This window comes from Malaclemys terrapin, chromosome 3 (genome assembly GCF_027887155.1).
Source record: "Malaclemys terrapin pileata isolate rMalTer1 chromosome 3, rMalTer1.hap1, whole genome shotgun sequence".
NCBI lineage: Eukaryota > Metazoa > Chordata > Testudines > Emydidae > Malaclemys > Malaclemys terrapin.
Genome location: NC_071507.1, coordinates 59,810,017 through 59,831,248, shown reverse-complemented (window position 1 = coordinate 59,831,248; position 21,232 = coordinate 59,810,017). Strand labels below are relative to the sequence as shown.

Below are 21,232 nucleotides of genomic sequence, written 5' to 3'. Positions count from 1 at the left end.
TACACCTGCCTTTAGCCTCTGGCCTGGCACTCATGGTTTGTGTTGCCTAGGTTGGGTGAGGAAGGTGTGGAAGACAGGAGGGGTGGGATGGAATCTGGATCGTATGCACAAGTCAGTACAACTTTACTTGGTACCTGATCATGTCGTTCATACGAATGGCAGCCCACAATGTTTCATAGAGCTAGATAATATAAGGCAGAATATAATATAAATTGCAAAAACAGTCGTGAAAAGACAGCATCTAATGACTATATGTGAGCATTTGGTCTGAGGGAGGGAAAAGAGTGGATATAGATAAGCAAGATTTTCAGATGAGAGTTGCAAAAATGTGGAGAGCTAACTAACTCACAGAGATCCAAGGCAGCTGTTCCAGACAGCAGAAGCTACAGAGCAGGTGGTTCTTGCACTCATTTAGGAGATTGTGTGAAGGGACAGAGGGGAGATCAGTGCTAGGTAGGTAGTAGCAAGATCAGAATGAGGTGTAGAATGGGGTGATGGTGTCATGAGCCTTACTGAGCTAGCCCAATAACTGGGAGCTGTCCACTCTTATTTCCCAGCATTTCAGACTTGAGCACCCAGTCTGGAGTCTCCAGGTTCAAACCATCAGTGGGGAAAACAGGTACCAGGTAAGATGCAAGATCAAGCCTTTGTTGTGAATCTCCTTAGAACACAGAATCCAGCAGAGGAGAAGTGTGGGATGAGTTTCACACCTTGTGCACTCCAATTTGCTGCAGATTTTATAGACATCTTTCCCACAGTGAAATATCAAATTGCTAGTTGAGAGGCTGTCATGTGGTGAACTGTAATCAATAAATCATGGGCCACTGCTGGTTAACTCTGTCAGTCAGGTTGTATTTTGGGCACACTGTCCATGAAGGTTCCATTTATAACAGGCTTATAAAGGGTTAATAAATTATTAATATATGTTATTAGCATTGCACATACAGAAGTAGCATATGTCATAATGGTTACAAGCATATCTATAGAAGACGTTATTGATTAACTCTTTATAAAGTTTGTTGTACGTGGGACCCATATTTCTACTGTTCAACGACAGGATCGTTCCACACATGTGTGGCTTTTGTTTTGCTTTTCCACCTCCTTGACTGATGTAAGAGCTGTTACTCTTGGTTGACAGCAGTTGTGAGAAAATCAGACTTCTTGTTCTCACCAACTAATGCCATGCATGTAACAGAGAGCAGGATTTGGAATGGGAGGAGTCGGCCAGTTTTGCTTAGGACTGAATGGACAGTACTGACTTCACATAGTCCATGAGAGTTTCTTAATGAATGGGCCCAAAGCAGGTACCACACCTTGGCAGAGGATTTCTGAACTGGCAGGAAATAAGGAAGTCTGCTTGCAGCAATAGTCACTGAGCAAGGGACTGGTATTATCAAGGGACTTGGGAGATCAGAATTTGGTATCAGATGCCTGTTTATTCCAGATGAAGTTCTTACAGTGCAGACAGCTCTGGAATGGACACAGTGTTTCTAAGCAATTTTAAGGAGAAGCTTTTCAGCCCAGCTGGACAATGATAGAAATGTAACCACTGAATATGTAGGACAAAATCTGCCAAGAGGTTTCAGAAAAAGCTTCATTTGATGAATGTAGTTCAACAGGTGGCCAGCCCTGGTCCTGTTTTTCTCATTGTGTCTGCTTGGAAGTGAAATTCAGCTCAGCTCTCTTGATGTCAGATATTCCCACCCTCACTGTGAGGCTGTGGATGGATTTAACAGAATTCAATTCCCGTAGCTAAAGATCAAACCAGAGGGATGGTAATTAATTATTTCAGGAGAACTTGCACCAGGGAGTCGTTGAGTGGAAAGTGAGGGATGAATGCTGGGGTGTTTGTTTTACAGTTCCACTCCCTCAAAGGTTTTTATTCAGCTGCTGCCTTTACACTATGAAGGGCTTTCCTTTCTTCTGCAAATATCTTCTCCCTTGGACATAGTCTGCAACCTGTGCTTTAGATCCAGCAATCTCTTACCCAGAAAGCTTGCTTGGTGTGTATGAGGCAGGAGCGGGGGAGCCTTGCTCTTTCTAAAGTGCTCTCCATGAGCCTCTCTCAGCTAGGTATGTGGATTCTGGGTTGATCAGGGTCATCCTCCATCTTGGTAATGGCTTCCTCTGCTGTGCCAGGCTTGTGCCACTTTAACTGAAGGAATTTTTCCATCAGGTCAGCTCCCAAGTTAAAGACCAGAGCGAGCCAGGCCAAGCCAAAAACAATCCAAATTGCCGCCAGGCTCCTGTACATCGAGATGTAGTGCTTGTTAGGATCTGTGCCTGGAAAAAACGTGAAACTTCACATGTTAGACTGGACCCCTGGGACTGGCAAACAACAGGCCAACAGGACGCAAAACACACACAACCTCATGCAAAGGTCTATTGTGAGGTCATGTGAGCTACACCGATCCCACATAAGAAATCTATTATACGTGGGCATATGTCCTAGAATGATTCCCATGTTTTCTTGCTCACGCCTGGCCTATACTAGAAAATTAATTCAGCATAACTATGTCGTTCAGGACTGTGGAAAAAATCCACACGTCGAGCAGTGTAGTTAAGCTGACCTAAGTCCTCATGTATCCCTGAGAAGAATTCTTCCATTGACCTACTACAGCCTCTTGGGGAGGTGGATTACCTACGCTGATGGGAGAACCCCTCCCGTCGACACAGGTAGTGTCTACACTGAAGTGCTACAGCAACGCAGCTGTAGCATTTTAAGTGTAGACATATCCCCAGTGTCTGAGGTTCGGCTTGGAGTAGATGGGATCAAAATTGTAAGGCCCCCATCTGCAAACAGAACTGCAGGCTGGGAACTTGCTGCTTTATTTAACTGCCTCACAACATAGTGAGGGGAAAACTCCCACTGACTAAACAAGAAGTAAGAGTGGCACGGAGCATGGCTCCATCCTAAACTACTCTGGGTAACCCATTTAACCCTATCATGACCATTTTACTATACCTGCTATACATCTAATAAATAGAACAAGAAAGTGATGTGACTGATTTACTCAATTTGTGGCATCTCCATGCAATCAAGCTGTTACTTTCATCAAACTTCAACTAACATGTGGTGTTTAACCTTAACCAGGGCTATGTAAAATTATTCATTCTAGCCTGTGTTGATGGGAAATGATCATGTTATAACCATATTAGAAAGGTATGTTTTATTCTACATCGGTTCTCTAACATGTTAGAATATTATTTTAGCCACACCCATAGGTTATCACACCCATGGTTTTTTTTCTGTAGTATGCAGTATGCCTGAGTTCTGAACAGAGAGGCTCAGATATTATTTGCTGAATACATTACCAAGCAAATTGTACCATTTTGTATATGTATGTATATGCGGGGGATGGAGGTGTCACTAGAACCCATATGGCAGTTCTAGTGAATGAATGGTCAGTGCATCAGCTAAGGACCAAATGCATCACTGATCTCCACAGTATCACAGCCAGGCCTTAAGGCAAAGAGGCTCTCACAATGCACAGACAAAACTTCTGGGAAGTGAGGGGAGGATAAACCCCGGAGAAGGTGACAGAACCTATTGTTCTTTCTACACATGTGGACATTCTATACCTCATCTGTTAAGTGTATTACTTAAGTGAGCTGGTGCAGAGAAAGGAGAAAGGCCTCCTCTCTGGCAGTGACTCTAGGGCACAGCCAGTGCCCCTGGGGATTATATGCTGCCATTTGGTAGATTTTCTTACAAGGACCACTGCTTGCTACTAGTATTCACCCTGTAATTATAATCCCTGGCAGCTCAGTATTAGACATGGCTTGATTCCTAAAAATGTTTGATAGAGTTTCTTGTCTAGTCCATACGTGGGTGACACTAACTGGGACTGGATGGCTCACAGGATTAGTAATGGGATATAGAGTCTTTCACCTCTATGTCTGTGGCTCATTCTAAACCAGGTTGGGCACAGTTACTATCTAATCGGTGTTCAGTGGTTTGTGTGAAATGAATTTGGTGGGTCTCAGTGGACAAGAATCCACGCCCATCATCACAATTGGCAATACTTAACGGCCTTGTTGGCAGTCTTAGTAAAGATATAGGGCCAGATTCTGATCTACTTATGCCAGACTTGCACTGGTGTAACTCATTAACTTCTGCAGAGTTATTCCCAATTTACAGTGGTCTCAGTGGACAAGAATCCACGCCCATCATCACAATTGGCAATACTTAACGGCCTTGTTGGCAGTCTTAATAGAGACATAGGGCCAGATTCTGATCTACTTATGCCAGACTTGCACTGGTGTAACTCATTAACTTCTGCAGAGTTATTCCCAATTTACAGTGGTCTAAGAACACAGGCCTATAAAGTTCATCCAACCCCACCCCCTTCATTACCTACTACATAATCCCCAAATCCAATGGTGCTGAGGGTGATGAAGGTGAAGTAGAAGCCTTCTCCATAGCTCCAGCCTTCTACATAACTGAAGATCATAGGTGGGAATACTAGAAAAAGCAAGGTCCCGGCGGTCAGAAAGAGGGCCAATGCCAGTGTCTGCACTACCTGTAGGAGAGAAGGAAAATGGCAGCTCAGCGGCATTGAGTGTCTGTCACAGGGTGGTTGGTGGATTTTTTTATTGTTGCTGGTTTGTAGAAAATACAGGGGTGAGCTCATATCACATTTTCAAACATCTGTCTGCAACCAAGAAGACCAGAAACTAATTTTATTTAAATGAAAGCTGTGATTTTCACATGACTCCAGGAGCTGGACCTTTAACAAAAACACCAAGTATGTGTGGCTCATGATAAAATGGTGAGAGTTGGCAACCATTGACATCAATGGCCAACAAATACATGACTAATTCTGTGCATGCATTTACCTTGAATGAACTCACAGTCATAACTACTGAATTTGCAAGTCTGAAAGCATGGGCCTTATTGTCTCTGCCTCAGTTTCCCCCAATGTAAAATAGTTCATTACCTATCTCCCAGGGGTGTTGTAAACTTTTAAAAGAAAACCACAACATTTTGTTTAAAATTACAAACATTTCAGAGTTATGAACAACGACCATTCCCGAGGTGTTCGTAACTTTCAGGTTCTACTGTAGTTTAAAACCATTACAGGCTGGGCACCATAGGCCTGATTCAGTGCAGCACTTAAGTACATACTTGTAGTCCATCAAAGTCAATGGGACTTGGGCACATGCTCAAAGTTAAGACCATGCTAACGTGTTCTGAGGAATCAGGGCTTAAGACAGGCAAAGATCGTTTCCTTCAGACAAGAACAAATTACACCTCTACCTCGATATAACGTGACCCGATATAACACGAATTCGGATATAACACGGTAAATCAGTGCTCCGGGGGGGCGGGGCTGCGCACTCCGGTGAATCAAAGCAAGTTCAATATAACGTGGTTTCACCTATAACATGGTAAGATTTTTTGGCTCCCGAGGACAGTGTTATATTGAGGTAGAAGTGTACTTCAAAGTCATCATCTATAAATGTGACGTGTTGACTTCCTGATATAGAAAGGACACATGATTATGATGTCCCAGGATCTACACACAAATAGGCAGCAGCGAAGCCTGAGGTGCCACCTGTTTCAGAAAACCAATTAGCTTTAAAACAGAGGAAGACCAATGATAAATGGATACTGTACCCGAGCACGGCCTGGCTTGTGCACCCATCTCTCCAGAGTGATCAGGTGTGCATTGAGTCCTTTCCCCAGCTGATTGAGAAAGGCCAGGTTAAGCGGCACCCCAAACAAGGCATAAAACACACAGAACACCTGCCCAGCCACCGTACTGGGGGCCAAGTTACCGTAACCTGCAGTGAAGGAGAGAAAAAAGGGACAATTAAATTAAAAGGCTTGGAAGGTCAGTTTAGTTCAGTTCCATTGTGCCCCAGCTTATCCACACCTTTCCAGACAGAATTCTGGCTGGAGAAAATGGCACAGCCACTGATTGGGCCCCAAATCTTTGTCACTATCAAAAGAACACTGGACATGAAAAATTATTTAAAAATATCTTATCCTTCCACATTGGGGGTCTGATTTTCAACCCAGGGCTCCAATTTTGTGACGAACGCAACTAACTTGGTTTGCACAAGCAGATGCAGTACCTGTCTTGCACACACAGTGCAGTCTGCATATGCAAATGAAGGCTTTGCCGGTGCAAAATGGGCATGTGCCCACTTTTGAAAGTGCAATAAGCTGGGTATGCAGACTGAACATGCAGAATTGGAGGCTGGCTGAAAATGTGGCACTTTAAATATGCCCCACACTGATACAGACTTCCCTGACAGGTCTAGTCTATCCAGCTGTCACTAGTGATTCAGTCTTTCACAAGACAGTTGGAGGAAGCATCCGTTGACAGAGGAAGAGGTTAATAGGAAGAGAGGCTGCCTCACCTATAGTTGTGACAACGGTTCCTGCGAAAAAGAAAGAATTGCTGAAGTCCCAGTTGCTGGGGTTGGTAGAGTTTCCTTCTGGGTTGACCCCTTTCTCCCATGCTTCCAGGATGACCTGAAGCAGAAGAAGAGCACAAGACAACATAGGTGAGCAGCATGTATAGGCTCATGACAAAGATTGTCAGGTTAAAAAGGATGGACAGGTGAGTGTTGATGGATGTCTTGAGCAAGCTTAGATGTGTAATAAGCAATGGAGTTTCTAGACAGGTTAGAGTTTGATCAGAAGGACCTGATATAGGTCTCTCAGTGGCTCAGCAAAGGCCTGAGGAGTAGAGCTGGCCAGGGGCCTCTGCCCTCCTTATAGGAGAACAGGAGCACCCATGTACAAACATTTCAGTAACTTGCTGGAGGGTGAAGGGAAGGGAATGGAGGGGGAACTGAAAGGGCTTGAATTAGGGAAACAAAATGATGATAAACCATAAAAACAAAGGTTGCTCCTCCTCTGTCCCTACCACTCATCCCAGACTTACGTGTGACTCATGCATGTTTGTGGGTGGAGGGGGAGGAGTGGCTGGCTCACCTCTACATCATGAGGGCTAGTTCTGTTTTTAGCTATAGCTTCTCAGTATCTCCACCAATCATCTCCAGGCCTTTCCTTTCTGTCTGATAGCCTGGGGTTAATTTATGAGACATCCTCTGCTGCTCTAGACTGCTCTCACCTGCTGGGTGTTGCAGTGGGCTGAAGTCAACATGGGCAAAGGGAGTGCAGCTCCCCAAATTCAGTTGTAATGTGAAATATTTTACTTGTCTGTCAAAAATCATAGAATCCTAGGGCTGGAAGGGACCTCAAGAATTCATCTAGTCCAGGGATTGGCAACCTTTGGCCCGCAGCCCGCCAGGGTAAGCACGCTGGTGGGCTGGGCCGGTTTGTTTACCTGCCGCGTCCGCAGGTTCGGCCGATTGCGGCTCCCATGGGAGTAGGCAGCAGCAGATGGTCAGTTTTGAAAATGTCAGAGGTGTCTAAATAGTGGACTTAGGAACTTAGAGGCAGCTAGGCACCTAAATACCTTAAGTCATTTATGAACATGGGACTTAGTCTCCTAAGTCAGTGCTTCTCAAAGCCGGTCCGCCGCTTGTTCAGGGAAAGCCCCTGGAGGTCCGGGCCAGTTTGTTTACCTGCCGCGTTCGCAGGTTCAGCCGATCGCGGCTCCCACTGGCTGCGGTTCGCCGCTCCAGGCCAATGGGGGCTGTGGGAAGGGTGGCCAGCACATCCCTCGGCCCACGCCACTTCCCACAGCCCCCAGTGGCCTGGAGCAGCGAACCGCGGCCAGTGAGAGCCGCGATCGGCCGAACCTGCAGACGTGGCAGGTAAACAAATAGCCCAGCCCGCCAGGGTGCTTACCCTGGCGGGCCACGTGCCAAAGGTTGCCAATCCCTGATCTAGTCCATCCCCCTGCATTGCTCAGAACTAACTATATCTCGACCATTCCTGGAAGGTGTTTGTCTACACTATTATTAAAAACCTCTAATGATGGGGAGTCCAGAACCTCCCTTGGAAGCCTATTCCAGCACTTAATTACCCTTATAGTTAGAAAGGTTTTCCTAATATCTAACCTAAATTTTCCTTGCTGCAGATTAAACCCATTACTTCTTGGCCTACCTTCAGTGGACATGCAGAACAACTGATCACAGTCCTCTTTATAACTGCCCTTAACATATTCAAAGACTGTTATCAGGTCCCCCCTTGATCTTCTTTTCTCAAGATTAAACTTGACCGTTTTGTTAACGTTTCCTCATAGGCCAGGTTTTCTTTTATAATTTTTGTTGCTCTCTTCTGGACTCTCTCCAATTTGTCCACATCGTTCCTAAAGTGTGGCACCCAGAATTGGATGCAGTACTCCAGCTGAGGCCTCACCAGTGCTGAGTAGTGTAGGACAGCTACCTCCAGTGCCTTACCTACAACACATACACTGCAGAATGGTTTTAGCCTTTATTGCAACTGCATCAAATTATTGGCTAATATTCCATTTGTGAGCCACTATAACCCCTAGATCCTTATATCCAACTAAATGCCTCTGGGTGAGTAGAATATTGCCTGGCTGCTGTTCTATTCCCTCCACAGGGCAGTGACATCTGTTGGAGTTGTGAGGATCTGTTCTATTTTCCTCTCACCACGTTTGAGCTCCAAGGTCCTGGCCCTCACCCTTTCACCAGGTGACTGAATGAACCTCATTTGTGCACCCACCACCCTGCTCCTTAAGCAGCAGAAAGGGTTGCTTCTAGAGTGAAACAAAACCTAGAGGGGCTGAGTGTGCTGCCCCAATAGCCATCTCAGCCTCAATGACCCAACAACCAGGAGATCAGCGCTAAAGGTTGGGGGATGCTCATTCAAAACCCAAACCCTTGACTGCTGCTGGGGGCATTATCTCTGCAATGCCTCATTCCAGGGCAATGTGGATTGCACCACTTCTGAAATGTTAGCTGATCTGATGCGCACTGAATAACACAACTTTTGGTTGGTTGGGGTTTAACACCTTACATTATTCTTTCAGTAACAATTCCTACAGCATCTGGGAATCTGCAAAGCGTGTGAAACCCATCAGTTAAGACTGTTGTGCATCTGGCCACATTCGATTCCGTTATAGTAGTGCCATTCACACTTTTCTCCCTTCTATTATCAAATAGCTTTGTTCTAGCCATTAAAAACCTCTTCCGGGAGTTTGATAAATCAAACTATCCAAAATGACTGCTGTGTTTTTAAGGGGGAATGAGGAGAGAAGAATGAAATTTCAGACTGCACTGAGGTACAAATCCCTGTCATTTGCCACTCAGAATGCCTAAAAGACCCTCAGCTCTAATCCATGGCCCATAAGGAGCAACTTCTCGTTCTCTGCAGTTCAAAGTGCAAATGCTTAGAAGTATAATCTCCACTAAGCTGCACATGCCAAGTGCAGAAGGAAAATTTAATGCAGTTTTAAAATACCTTTTAAATACTCCAGCCATAAATACCCTCTCTGGGCCGTCACATCCATATCCTGACACTGTGGGCCATATCTTCTGGTATGGTCTGTCTGCTTTGTGACTCATGCTAGCAGGATCTGGCTGTGCTGCCAACATATCCAGACCCAGGCAGATCATTCCAGCGTAAGAAGGATCCTCTGGGACAAAACGTTAGCAGAATGGCTTCTACCTCCTCCCACCCCTGATGCTGGTGTAGAGGGTGTGGCTGGGGAAAACGGGTATAGCTGGTATGCTCCAATACTGCACCAATCTGTCGCTGCCTTTTTGATTCTCTTGGGACCATTATCACCCAATGTAAATTAGAGCAGCCCTCCACAAGGGGACCAGCCCTGCATAAAGCTATCACAGGAGCTGAAGAGAGCAAAGGTGAACTTTATATCACTTTTTATTCCTTCCTCCGCACCTGCACTGCATTCTCCTTAGACATAGCCGAGGGTTTGGCCCCGTGTGTCAGGATTGATGTTATCTGACAAATGGCTGGAAGCGTGGGCCTGGGCAGCAAAGTGACTGTAAAAATGGCTCCTCTTTACGCAGGTATTCTGCTTCCTGTCTGTATCTAGGGTCAGCTCTACTTCATTTTCTGACACAAAATACGTTTTTACCAGAGATGGGCCCAGGTCACAAAGTTTTATGTGAATTTCCTGATGTTTTAGGCTATTCACATCAGGCCCATCTCAGTGTTTTTCCTTCTAGCCCTGCAGAGCTAACGGAGATGGAACAACGGGAATCTGCTTCTTGCAGAATCAACTCAATTGTTAATGGAGGTAAAGTCCAAACACAGTTACTGGAGATAATGTATGAGCCAGAAGCAACACTAACTTTTGACTCGCAGATCCCAGGGGGTGGAGTTGCAGGGCTGGGAGTCAGAAAGTCCAGTTTTTCAATTTAACTGAGCAAAGCCGACCCCGTGACACTGGCACACAATAAGCACGGAGCTGCAACAATGCCTTTTACACAGTGACTTTTCAGAGTAGCACAACACTTTAGCTTGGGTAGACGGGTGTCTCATGATTGAACAGGTAAACAATAAAGACTACTGACAGATGATGGTTTCTTAGCAGTGCTCTCAGAGCTAGGGATTCAATTTTGGAAGAATTTTATTCCTTCTTATTAATAATAGCTGGGAATGTGTCTAAAAGGCATTGTGACGGATGACACAGTTCTCTCTGCTTGTCCTTCACAGCTCTCCCTGTGATCTAGTGAGCTGTTTTTGAGTGTGAGTCGTTTCAAGTCTGATACATGATATCTGATACTTTGGTGCCCTCTGCTGGTTCGTTCCAGTACAGCTAGCAGTTGAAACATTCTTTGTATTCAATACAACCAGAGGTTCAGCAAAATTCTTCTCTCAATGACAGTGCAACCCCTTTAGTTTTAATATCGTTCTATTGGTGTAAGACAGGAGAATTTGGCCCCCAGGGAGCTTCCTAGGTTATTAGGGACTGGACTAAATAATGCATTAGCCCTATGAAGATATCCCAATTGGGCTTAGAGCTAGGAGTCATCGTCTCTCTGTATCTGGGCATCAGGGCTCTCTTCTCTGTCATGTTCCGTGCAGTGCAAAGCACTCAACAAGTAACACATTGCAGTATTAGTAATTACCCAGTGGTCTTAATGGACCAAGGTTCAGGCAGAATCATTCACTTCCTGCTACCTTTGTGATCTGTACTTCACTCTTCTATCAAGTCCATTTACTGTGCCTGCCGGGCTCTTTGTTCATCTGGGAATTGATCGGTGGAAACCCATCAGACCAAGAGTACAATGCAAACTGGCATCCTGTTTGGAGTAGTTTAATGGCCTTACTGAAACGGTTAGCAGAAGGAAAGGCTCCCAGTCTGCTGTTGGAGAAATTACGAGCACGAAGAAGAGATCTGATCGATTCAAGGATTTCTTATTGCCCTGTCATTGCATACTACAACCAAGGAGTACAGCTTTCAGTAACTTTAGAGGGTATTGCAACTGCCCTTGAACCTGTTTTAAGCTTAAAACCTATTTATTTTGAGTGCACATTGGACCAGATGCAAGTACATGTTGTGTTGGTTCCTCTAAATGACAAAGTAAATGAGTTTAAAGATCTCATTGTACATGCTTTCGCTTCTGCCGACCTGGTGTCAAATACTGCCTGAGGTAACAAATGAATTGGAGTTTACACATCTTAACCTGGTACCTTGTGGATGTTTACCCACTCCCCCAAAACACAGTACAATATGGCATAGCTCATGGCATTTGAAAGGGCTAGAGCTGGAATAGCAAGGGGTGCTGCAGGACAGGGTCCAGGCAGAGATGTGTAGAGACGATACAGGTCTGGGCTGAGGTGCACTGGCAGAGCTGCCTTTCTTTCTTAAGGTTTGCAATAGCGTTCATCAGTGCAGTACTGAAGGGCTGAGCTGGGCACAGGACTGGGAGAGGGGAATTACGTTGAGGCAGCCCTCAGTTGCATCAGCAGAAGTGTGTGTTTGGGGAGCCTCACCGTGGAAAAGGCAAGACGTGCTGTGGGTCAGGATTGAGGTGAAATGGCAGAACTGTGTGGAGGGAGCTTGCACAGCATCTGCCGTTCTTTAGACAGCTAGTTCTTTAATTTCACAGATGTTAAATTGATCTCCGCATTTTTAGTAAAAATGGATAAACCCTCCAGGACCAAACTAAGCCTTGAGCTCAGAGCTGGGCAGCCTGCTCCTCTTACCTGTACAAACTGCTCCAGGGCTTGCTTGTCCAAGCACGTGTAGTTCTGCAGGAACTTGAGTTTCTCCAGCTGGAATTGGTCCCGAGACTGGGCCTCTGCCTGCTTCTCCAGCAGCTGGAACACCATGGCCCCCAGGAGGAGGTAAAAGAGATACCCCACCACCAGCACCAGAGTCCAGTTGATCCGTCGGCCGCGCACCACAAGGTGGGACATGCTGCTGCTGTGAGGTGGCAGGCAGCTCTCCCTTCTGAGCACTCACTGGGTTAATGTGCCGCGAGGCACGCTGCCCCCGGCGCTGAGGAATCACACGGTCACCGTTCCAGCTATCGCTGCAGAGAGTCTGTTTAAACAGCTTAAGGGCATCAGGCCTGTATGAAATGAAACGAGTGCAAACAGCGTTCATCTCCCTTCATCTTTTCTTCAGCCAGGAGTGAACTAACTGGCGAGCCCTTGTTAGGTAACACGAATGTTAATCAGAACGCTTTATTCTTATAAAGTATCTTTTCCTCCAAGAATCTCAACAGGCATTACAACTCTTGATGATTGAAGCCTCACAAACCCCCTGCATTCTCATTTTCTAGAGTGGGGAACTGAGGCCAGAGGTGGTAAGTGACATACCCAAAGTCACACAGTGAGTTGACAGCAGACTCTCAGGAAGAGACTCTCAGAGTCGACACCTGGCTCAAGCCAGCACCTTGCTCTAACTACTAGACTTCAGTACAAGGCAGCGCTATAATCTCTCTAGTTAGAAGAGACTCCCCAGAACAGAGAAGAGCATGGAGCTGAAGGCATTGAAAAGTCAGTAGTTGCAGGCTGTACCATACAAACATTGGTGGCATCATTGAACACAACAGGATGAAGCTCAGAAACATCCTGAGGAAAGCTAGGTCACAAAGTGGAGCGTCGAGCAAGTTCAGTCCTCTCACTGCCTGGCTTGCTGGTTCCAAACTCCTTATCGGTGGACTCCACACCTGGAAAAGCCCTTAGTCTGTAGCTTTAGGGAATGACTCACTCATCTTTGCTGCTGCCGCTCTCCAGGTTGCCCTTTTAATCCAAATGCACGAGGGGAAGGAGAGCTAAAGGTTAATCGTTAGCTAAAACGGTCCCACAGACTCACTCACGGGAGTCTTAATGATTTTCATGCACTGGAAGGGAGCTGGAGTTTTGTATTTTACAGGAGGAAGAGCCAATGGCATCTTGGCCAAAACGTGGCTGAAAGAAAACACAGCCAAGGCAAGGAAGTCACGTCTGGCTGTTATCAAACCTCCTTCCTGTTCAAATGCTCTGGATAATGGTTTCCTTCCTTTGCTTAGTGTTTAGGGTTTTTTCACCAGCCTTGAAATGGTGCTTGGGGAAGTAGACTAAAGGCTGTGACGGGTCATGTCCACTTCTGGGAGAACCTTCACATGCTCCATTTGAACTGCTGTTTGTAAGAGCCAAATCCTATTGTCCCATGTCGGAATGAGGGTTGGCTGACTGGCAACAGACTGGGAGTAGCTCAGCCTCGGAAGCTCCTAAAAAGCACCTCTTGGACTTGGCTCAGAGCATAGGTGGCTGCTCTGTTGCTGGGTGGGTGGGAGGAGAGGAGGGGGCCTGGTAGAGAGATGCTACACTAGAGGACCCTCCAGAGGGTTAGAGTCTCAGTTCTCTGGTGATTCCTCAGCTGAGGAAAGGGAGAGAGGAGCCAGAAGCTGAAGTGAGATTGATATTGCCAAAGAACAGCAAAACCTCCCAATGAAATGGTAAAGCAAACTGGTCTAGAGACACTGAACCACTAGCTTGCTCCCAGGGGCGGCTCTATGTTTTTTGCTGCCCCAGTCACGGCAGTCAGGTGGCCTTTGGCAGCATGCCTGCGGGTAGTCTGCGGTCATGCGGATTCGGTGGCGTTTCTGCGGGTGATCTGCCAGTCCCGGGGCTTCGGCGTACTCGCTGCCAAATTGCCGCTGAAACCATGGGACCAGTGGACCTCCCGCAGGCACGCCTCCGAAGGCCGCCTGACTGTTGCCCTCACAGTGACCGGCAGGCTGCCCCACGCGACTTGCCGCCCCAGGCACGTGCTTGCTGCACTGGTACCTGGAGCCGCCCCTGCTTGCTCCACCGCCAGAGGCAGAACTTCTGGTGGCTACAGTGAGGGCCAGGGCTTAGACCTAGAACCCACAGCAACAACCGCTGTGTTTTATCTGCTTGCACAGGGGAGAGGCACAGCCCATTTGCTATGGATCGTGGGGGATGTTGTACACACATGGCCTGGGACTAGATTCTGTGAGAGATTGCCTGTCAGAGTGGCTGAAAAGCACTTGCTACAGTAAATATGCATACTCAATGACTGATAGCTGAGCTCTTTCACTTCAACAGTGCAGGAGCTGGGCTCTCTCACCAGAGGGGCCCTTGCCTCTGGGAACTCTTCCTCTTGGCAGAGCCATCCGAACCTAAAGTTAGCAGCTTTCTGGGATTGCTGCAGATCCATTTATTTTGCTGAGCATTTGATGAACTGAGTTAAATTCCCACAATTGAAGGAGAAGTCATGGTGAAATGTGCTTCAGAAATTAGTTAAATGAATGAGTAACGAAACAAATGGTCGACCTAACCCAGTCTAGAACCTTTCTTCAGTTAGAAAGCGTTCAGAGATGACAATGACCCACGTTCTCCAACAGGCCTCCAATTCTTTTCAACAAGGGGGCCCAATTATCAGACTTTGAAGCGTAAATCAGGATGTCCTGGGAGAAACCTCTGGCGATGCTGCTGGAGGAAAGAAGGTCATATGAGAAGGAAAAGTCAAAATAGGTTTGGCTATTATGGGTGAAAATCTTAAGTGTCTGGGGCTTTGATAAACTGAACCTCCAAATTTGTTGAGGTTTGTTCATCACAATACTTGAAACACTTGTAGCTGAAGTGCCTTATGCATGCATCAGAGATGGACCCCATTTGGTTGGGCCGAATGAAACTATTTCTAATGGCCTTTTATAGGAGGTGATATTATCTTTAATGGCAGGAATTAACTATTACTTAAAAAGCATTTCAAAAGAGTAGGCACCAAAAATCAATTAATGGAAAGTAAAATATACCAAGCAGCTGTGGCAAAGTTGAAAAGAGACCTGGAATATATGATAAGAGATGTCCTGAGGATGAGGGTTTCAGTAGGAAAAAGAAAAAAGCAAATCAATTGCGTGTGTGAGAGAGAAAATGCAGAGTAAATACTCAGCTGGGGATGAGGCGCTTTCCGGCTGAATGAGCTTGGAGATAAGTGCAAGGGCAAAATCGCACAGCGTCCATTTAACAAAGATATTTTCACACGCATACACAGCTCCATGCAAGTGAACAGAACAGTGTGTTCAATCAATATTCATCAAATAAAACATGAGAGAAAATGGTCACGCTGTGTCTGCCCCTGTCATTTCCTCCCATGGAAAAATCACATTTCTGGTGAGGAATCGATTTGAGATCTGTCCCTAGTGTAGAGACAGTTGCAGGGCTTAAGGAATGCCTCTTGGATTTTGTTACTTTTGTGCTAGAATCTGTAAATATCAATGTATTTCTCCTCCCCACCCCGATCAGTATCACCTCCCCAGTTCCCGACCAATTGTTAGCACTGATGCATCGATTTTCAGTTTCAAAATGTTTTAAAAAGACTAAAAATAGAGTGAGAAAACCGTGATTTGAAACTTCTCCCATTATTGGAGACAAAGGATGGGAGAACTCAGTTGTGTTTATCATTTATTGGTTATAGTATCGTAGCATCTAGCAGCCCCGGTCACGGGCTAGGACACCACTGTGCTAGTTGCTGTACAAACACACAACAAAAAGATGGTCCTTACACTAGAGAGCTTAAATCTCTAAGTAAACCCTCTGGAACTTTTTTTCGTTTTCCAAGGGAAGCTCATGCAATGGAAACTGTAAAGATTCTCACTGGAAAGGTCTTCTTGCCCTAGTTCTAGGTTACACCAGGGTGAACCAAAACTGAACCCAAACCAGAAGTCCCCAATCTGCAGCCCAGAACTCATGTTTTGCTAGACCCAAATGGAATTCAAACCGTCAATTTTGGAGTTTAAACCGAGAACTCGTGATGTCTGAGTGAGTTCTGAGTTTGGATGAATGAGCTCCCCACTCCCCTTTTGCCCCAAGTGAGACCAAAATATTGTAAGGCCTCCACATGACAAGAATTCAATAAAGGAATGTGCTAAAATAAGATTGGAAACCTCCTTCTGACAACCCGATGAAGAATAAGGTCTAATCCCACTTCTTTTGTTGTTCTTTGTGTACAGATTATTTTTTAACCACAGCTATCTGGGATGAGAACAGATTTACCTATCACTGTGTCCTCAGCAAACATACACTTCTGGGCCTCCACCTTCTATTATGAATAACAACAAACAGTTGATACACTGAAAGAAAGGGGGAAAATACACTTCAGTGATGTCCCCTCCCATACATGCCATTGCAGTAAATTCCCATCCCAGACTGTCCATGTATTGTTGTTGGAGAAGGAAGTGGTTTCTTCATCCAGTGCCCTCCTTTCACCTTGGCTTTGATTGGAATAGCAAAATGAGTCTTAGCTTTGTGTGAGGACTACTTCTGCCAGCCAATCCATTGGTGTAGACTGAAAGATCTTCACTCTCTTGTGAGAGTGGCATTGCGACCTGGCACATGGGGTCACAATATGACGGAGGGGCAGCTGGGACAAATTTGAGTGTCAGGGGAAGTGTGATTCCGAGCACCAGGTCACAATGTCACTCATTCAAATTTGGGATGGCAGCCCTCCATCATGACAGAGCGGTACTGGGGCCAAATTTGAGTGGTGGAGTGACCCTGTGTGCCTGGTCACAACACCGCTCATTCAAGTGGGTGAAGTTCTTTCTGTTTGCAAGCAAATCTGCATTGGTTAACCAAAACAAAATGTACCTTTTTCTCCCCCAATCCCCCCATGAATTTGGGCCCAAGGCATGTTCCTAGTTTGCCTATGTACTAATCTGGCCCATGCATTAATCTGGTCCTGAGCTCAGAAAATTCTAGGGCTATACAAAAACATTTACAATAAAAACTGAACTTGGGAGGCTCCCAGCAGAAATCTCACGAGAACAGCTCATGCATTTTCAGAGCTGTGGGTCCAAACTTGAACCCAAGCATGGATTCAGTCTTGAATCTGAGCCCCGAATGCTTGCCCAAATCTAACTTGGATTGAGATCTGAAGGTTTCCTTCTTGGCTCATCTCACCTATTATTAATAATAGACCTTCACTGTTCCATTTGGGCGTGAAGGATTACTGACCCTGAAGTGGTCCAGCCTATGACACAGAGGCCGCGAGATCTTCTGTAATGCATGGACACCTATATGATTTCTAGGATTGTGATCCACTTGACAAATCACGTTACACTAGCTACACTAAACAAATGAAACCCCCCAAATTCTCCAATTCTGTTGAGTCCATCTCTGGCATTGCTCTCAAAATATCAAGTCCTAAACATGGAACATGGGCTTTCAAAATATACGTTAGCTGCAAAATAAAGGACACACCTAAAAAAAATAGCTGAGGAAGCTTAAATTGATGTTTAATGTTAGTTTCTTTAAGGTAAATAACACTGCCATAACTTCAGTTTCCTGATTCTGCATTTCCAGTGCCAAAAGCAATACTGTAATGAAAAGCGGGATAACAGCAGGTCTGTGTGGGACAGAGGTAGATTTGGGTCTAAAATGAGTAATGAGGTGCAGCTGACAATTATGTGTGGCTCAAATTTCGGATGTGACAGGATGCTTATGACTAGTTTTCTGGCACAGTTTTCTCTGAACAGAACACTAGGTGACAATCTGCATGGAAGGATACAGTGGTTCAGTGGGGTTTTGCTCCTGGCCAAAACAACTGTGCACATCTAGTTGTTGAATTGTTTCAAATTTCCTTTTATTATTGGAGTGGTTTTTATTCCCTAAGGTTTTGTCTACACTAGCAAGTGTTTGCTGGTACAGCGATACAGGTAGAGCTATACTGGCAAGCCTCCTGGTGTAGATGCAGTTTATACCAGCAAAAGAGGGTTTTTTTGCTGCTATAGCTGAAACCAGTTCATCAAACAAAATAAGCTATAGTTGCAAAAGCACTGATTTCTTCACTCCCCCAACCAACTTAGCTACCATGGCAAAACTTGAGAAGGCTTAAGTTTCACAGCGGGAGTAGGAGAATCAGGGCCGGCTCTAGGCACCAGCAAACCAAGCACGTGCTCGGAGCGGCAGAATTCCAGGGGCAGCATTCCGGCTTTTCTTTTTTTTTTTTGGCTTGGGGTGGCAAAAAACCTAGAGCCGGCCCTGAGGAGAACCTACAGAGAACTCTTTTGAGGTGCAAGAAATATGAATATCATGAACATACTATGTTTCTTTTCGCATGACAATGACCTCTGGCAATTCTCAGGCCTGGATGTTGATCTCACATCAGTTTTATACTCATGAAATTTGATTTACTGACATGTATCAGTGAAGGGGGGGAAGAGGATCCTCTCTTTTGGAAGAAATGGATGAAAGAAACGGCAAAGTTTTGATTATGCTTTTCTCGCATAATTTCTATAAACAAATACCTGTTTCCTTAAATCTTACTGTTGCTCAGTCTCTGAACATTGGATCAGGTTGTTTCAATTCCTCACAGAGATAAACTCTTAAAACCACAAACTATCTTCAATTCATGCAAGGCCAATATACAGCCCTAAGTGCAAGTATGCTCATTGTAGCATTTGTGTTGAGTGAAGAGCTTCAGATATTGAAGGACATGTCTAGAGGGCCATCTCAAGTGCACTGCCCCTAAGAACAAAGAAAAGTAGAGGTAGAAGTTAAGCATTCCTAGTTTTATTGTGCTGGCATCAGATAGATTCATTGGTAATAACTGGTATTATAATTCTATGTGATGCTGGCCACACTGGTGAGGTTCCATAACAAATATTAGAGGAAGTGAAATGGAAAAAATTGGAAAAAGACCATTTACAATTATTTAATCCAAAACAAAAAATGATTAATGTAAAATCATATTAAAAATAGAAATTGGATTTTTTGTGGTTATTAATAAAATGAACATTGAAAAGAAATACATTCTATATAGAGACACCAAATGTGCCTCAGAGAACAAGTCATGCCTGGAGTTTCATCTCGTCAACATCCATATTCTCCAGTTGAGCAGATAGAACAATTAACATTTACAAAAGCTTAACACTTTATCCGGCTGAGGTGCATTCAGTTTATACTACGGACACTAAACACTTCCACTCTAAGATTGGCTAAACCAGAAGAAGAATAACAACTTTCAGAGAGAGGCTACTACAATACATACTGGTGATGCCATATGTGTGAATCTCAGTATTCGATTCCTAGGCCTATGTCATCATGGGTTCAATTCTCTTTACAGGAGATGCTAAGCCTGTGGCTGTATCATCTTTTCCTCAGAGTTCCTGTAGCTATTGTGGCCAGGAAGCAGTGGAAGGGGGGTGACCAGGGGCAAGAGTTGGTGAGCACAAGGCATCCACATGGATGTCTCTGGCCTCTGTGTGGAGCCCTGGGGATTCACCACAAATGGGAGCAGGCTTTGTGGCCCTTTCCATGAATGTGTGGACACACTTTGGCCCTCCCGGAAGTGATGATGCTATTGGGGAGCTCATTGAAGATCCATCTTCTCCTCTGGTAAAACCAGTGGAAGGGGATACGAGGGTAGAAAATGTCTGTGTTGTACCACAAGAGAGGATGATGTGGCCTCTGGTGCTTGGCACAAGGTCCTCCTGGGAACATCTGCATGGCACCCAGCACTGTACTGCTATTGCCCCAAGACATCTCTGCAATCAAGGTCTTTGGATTTAGAAGACAGTTTGCTCTGGTTGGAAACATTAAATAAACAGAATTTACTATATCTACAAGTTTGCATAACCACTGGCTAGATATCACGGTCAATAGACAGTACTCAGTCATGCACAAAAACCTCTTTACTTAGAAAAACTGTTTTACAGGTGACTAGGCAGGCTCAAATCCAAATATAAACGGATGCCACTGACTGTACCTTCCTCTTGGTAAACACCAGGGCCCTTTCCAGTGACTCAGGAGATTATCTGAAGAGGTTTCAGTGGTAGTCGTGTTAGTCTGTATCAGCAAAAAAATGAGGAATCCTTGTGGCACCTTAGAGACTAACAAATTTATTTGGGCATAAGCTTTCGGGGCTAGAACCCACTTAATCAGATGTATGAAGTAAAAAATAGAGGAGCAGGTATAAATACATGAAAGGACGGGGGTGCTTTAACAAGTGTTAGGTCAGTCTAATGAGATAAATCAATTAACAGCAGGATACCAAGAGAGGAAAAATAACTTTTGAAGTGGTAAGAGAGTGGCTTATTACAGACAGTTGACAAGAAGATGTGAGTAACAGTAGGGAGAAATTAGTATTGGGAAAATTAAGTTTAGGTTTTGTAATGACCCAACCACACCCAGTCTTTATTCAGGCCTAATCTGATGGTATCTAGTTTGCAAATTAATTCCAGTTCTGCAGCTTCACATTGGAGTCTGTTTTTGAAGTTTTTTTGTTGAAGAATTGCCACTCTGAGGTCTGTTATTGAGTGACCAGAGAGATTGAAGTGTTCTCCTACTGGTTTTTGAATGTTATGATTCCTGATGTCAGATTTGTGTCCATTTATTCTTTTGCGTAGAGACTGTCCGGTTTGCCCAATGTACATGGCAGAGGGGCATTGCTGGCACATGATGGCATATATCACATTGGTAGATGTGCAGGTGAACGATGGTGTGGCTGATGTGGTTGGGTCCTATGATGATGTCCCTTGAATAGATATGTGGACAGAGTTGGCACCAGGGTTTGTAGCAGGGTTTGGTTCCTAGGCTGGTGTTTTTGTTGTGTGGTGTGTAGTTGCTGATGAGTATTTGCTTCTGAAAAGGGACTATCAAGACAGGTAGCATTAGTATGGTACAGTCAACCCAACTGTCATACAGAAATAGGAGCTATCTAGAAGGTGCAGTCTTTATGTGGTGGTCACTGAAAAAATGGTGGACAAGTAATTTTGGATTAATGAGTAAGCACGTAAGATGTGCAACTTTTTGTGTCCCCAAAACCAGCTGTATTGTGGAAGTATCCAAAAGGTGTGGCAGGCCAATTTTCAGCATTCCTATCTAGTTGTGTAGTTTCATGTTACTAGTTAT

At 45.0% G+C, this 21,232-nt stretch overlaps 1 protein-coding gene across 1 annotated transcript; it reads right to left on the bottom strand.

The window, feature by feature from the left end:
* Positions 1-1,198: 1,198 nt before the first annotated feature.
* Positions 1,199-12,283, bottom strand: KCNK16 (potassium two pore domain channel subfamily K member 16). The gene is made up of 5 exons (XM_054021573.1): positions 12,071-12,283; positions 6,370-6,484; positions 5,621-5,787; positions 4,358-4,523; positions 1,199-2,283 (listed from the first exon to the last, which is right to left on the bottom strand). The coding sequence occupies exons 1-5, from the start codon at positions 12,281-12,283 to the stop codon at positions 2,066-2,068; spliced, it is 879 nt and encodes a 292-aa protein (XP_053877548.1). The 3' UTR covers positions 1,199-2,065.
* Between the last annotated feature and the right edge of the window lie 8,949 nt (positions 12,284-21,232).

What these genes read in the sequence shown, in the direction of transcription:
- KCNK16 (XM_054021573.1), bottom strand. Translation starts at nt 12,283, where the DNA reads ATGTCCCACCTTGTGGTGCGCGGCCGACGGATCAACTGGACTCTGGTG. An exon ending in ACAAGCCAGGCCGTGCTCGG is followed by an intron (nt 4,524 to 5,620) that starts GTACAGTATCCA and finishes TCTCTCCTACAG; the next exon opens with GTAGTGCAGACACTGGCATT. An exon ending in ATTTGGGGATTATGTAGTAG is followed by an intron (nt 2,284 to 4,357) that starts GTAATGAAGGGG and finishes CGTTTTTTCCAG; the next exon opens with GCACAGATCCTAACAAGCAC.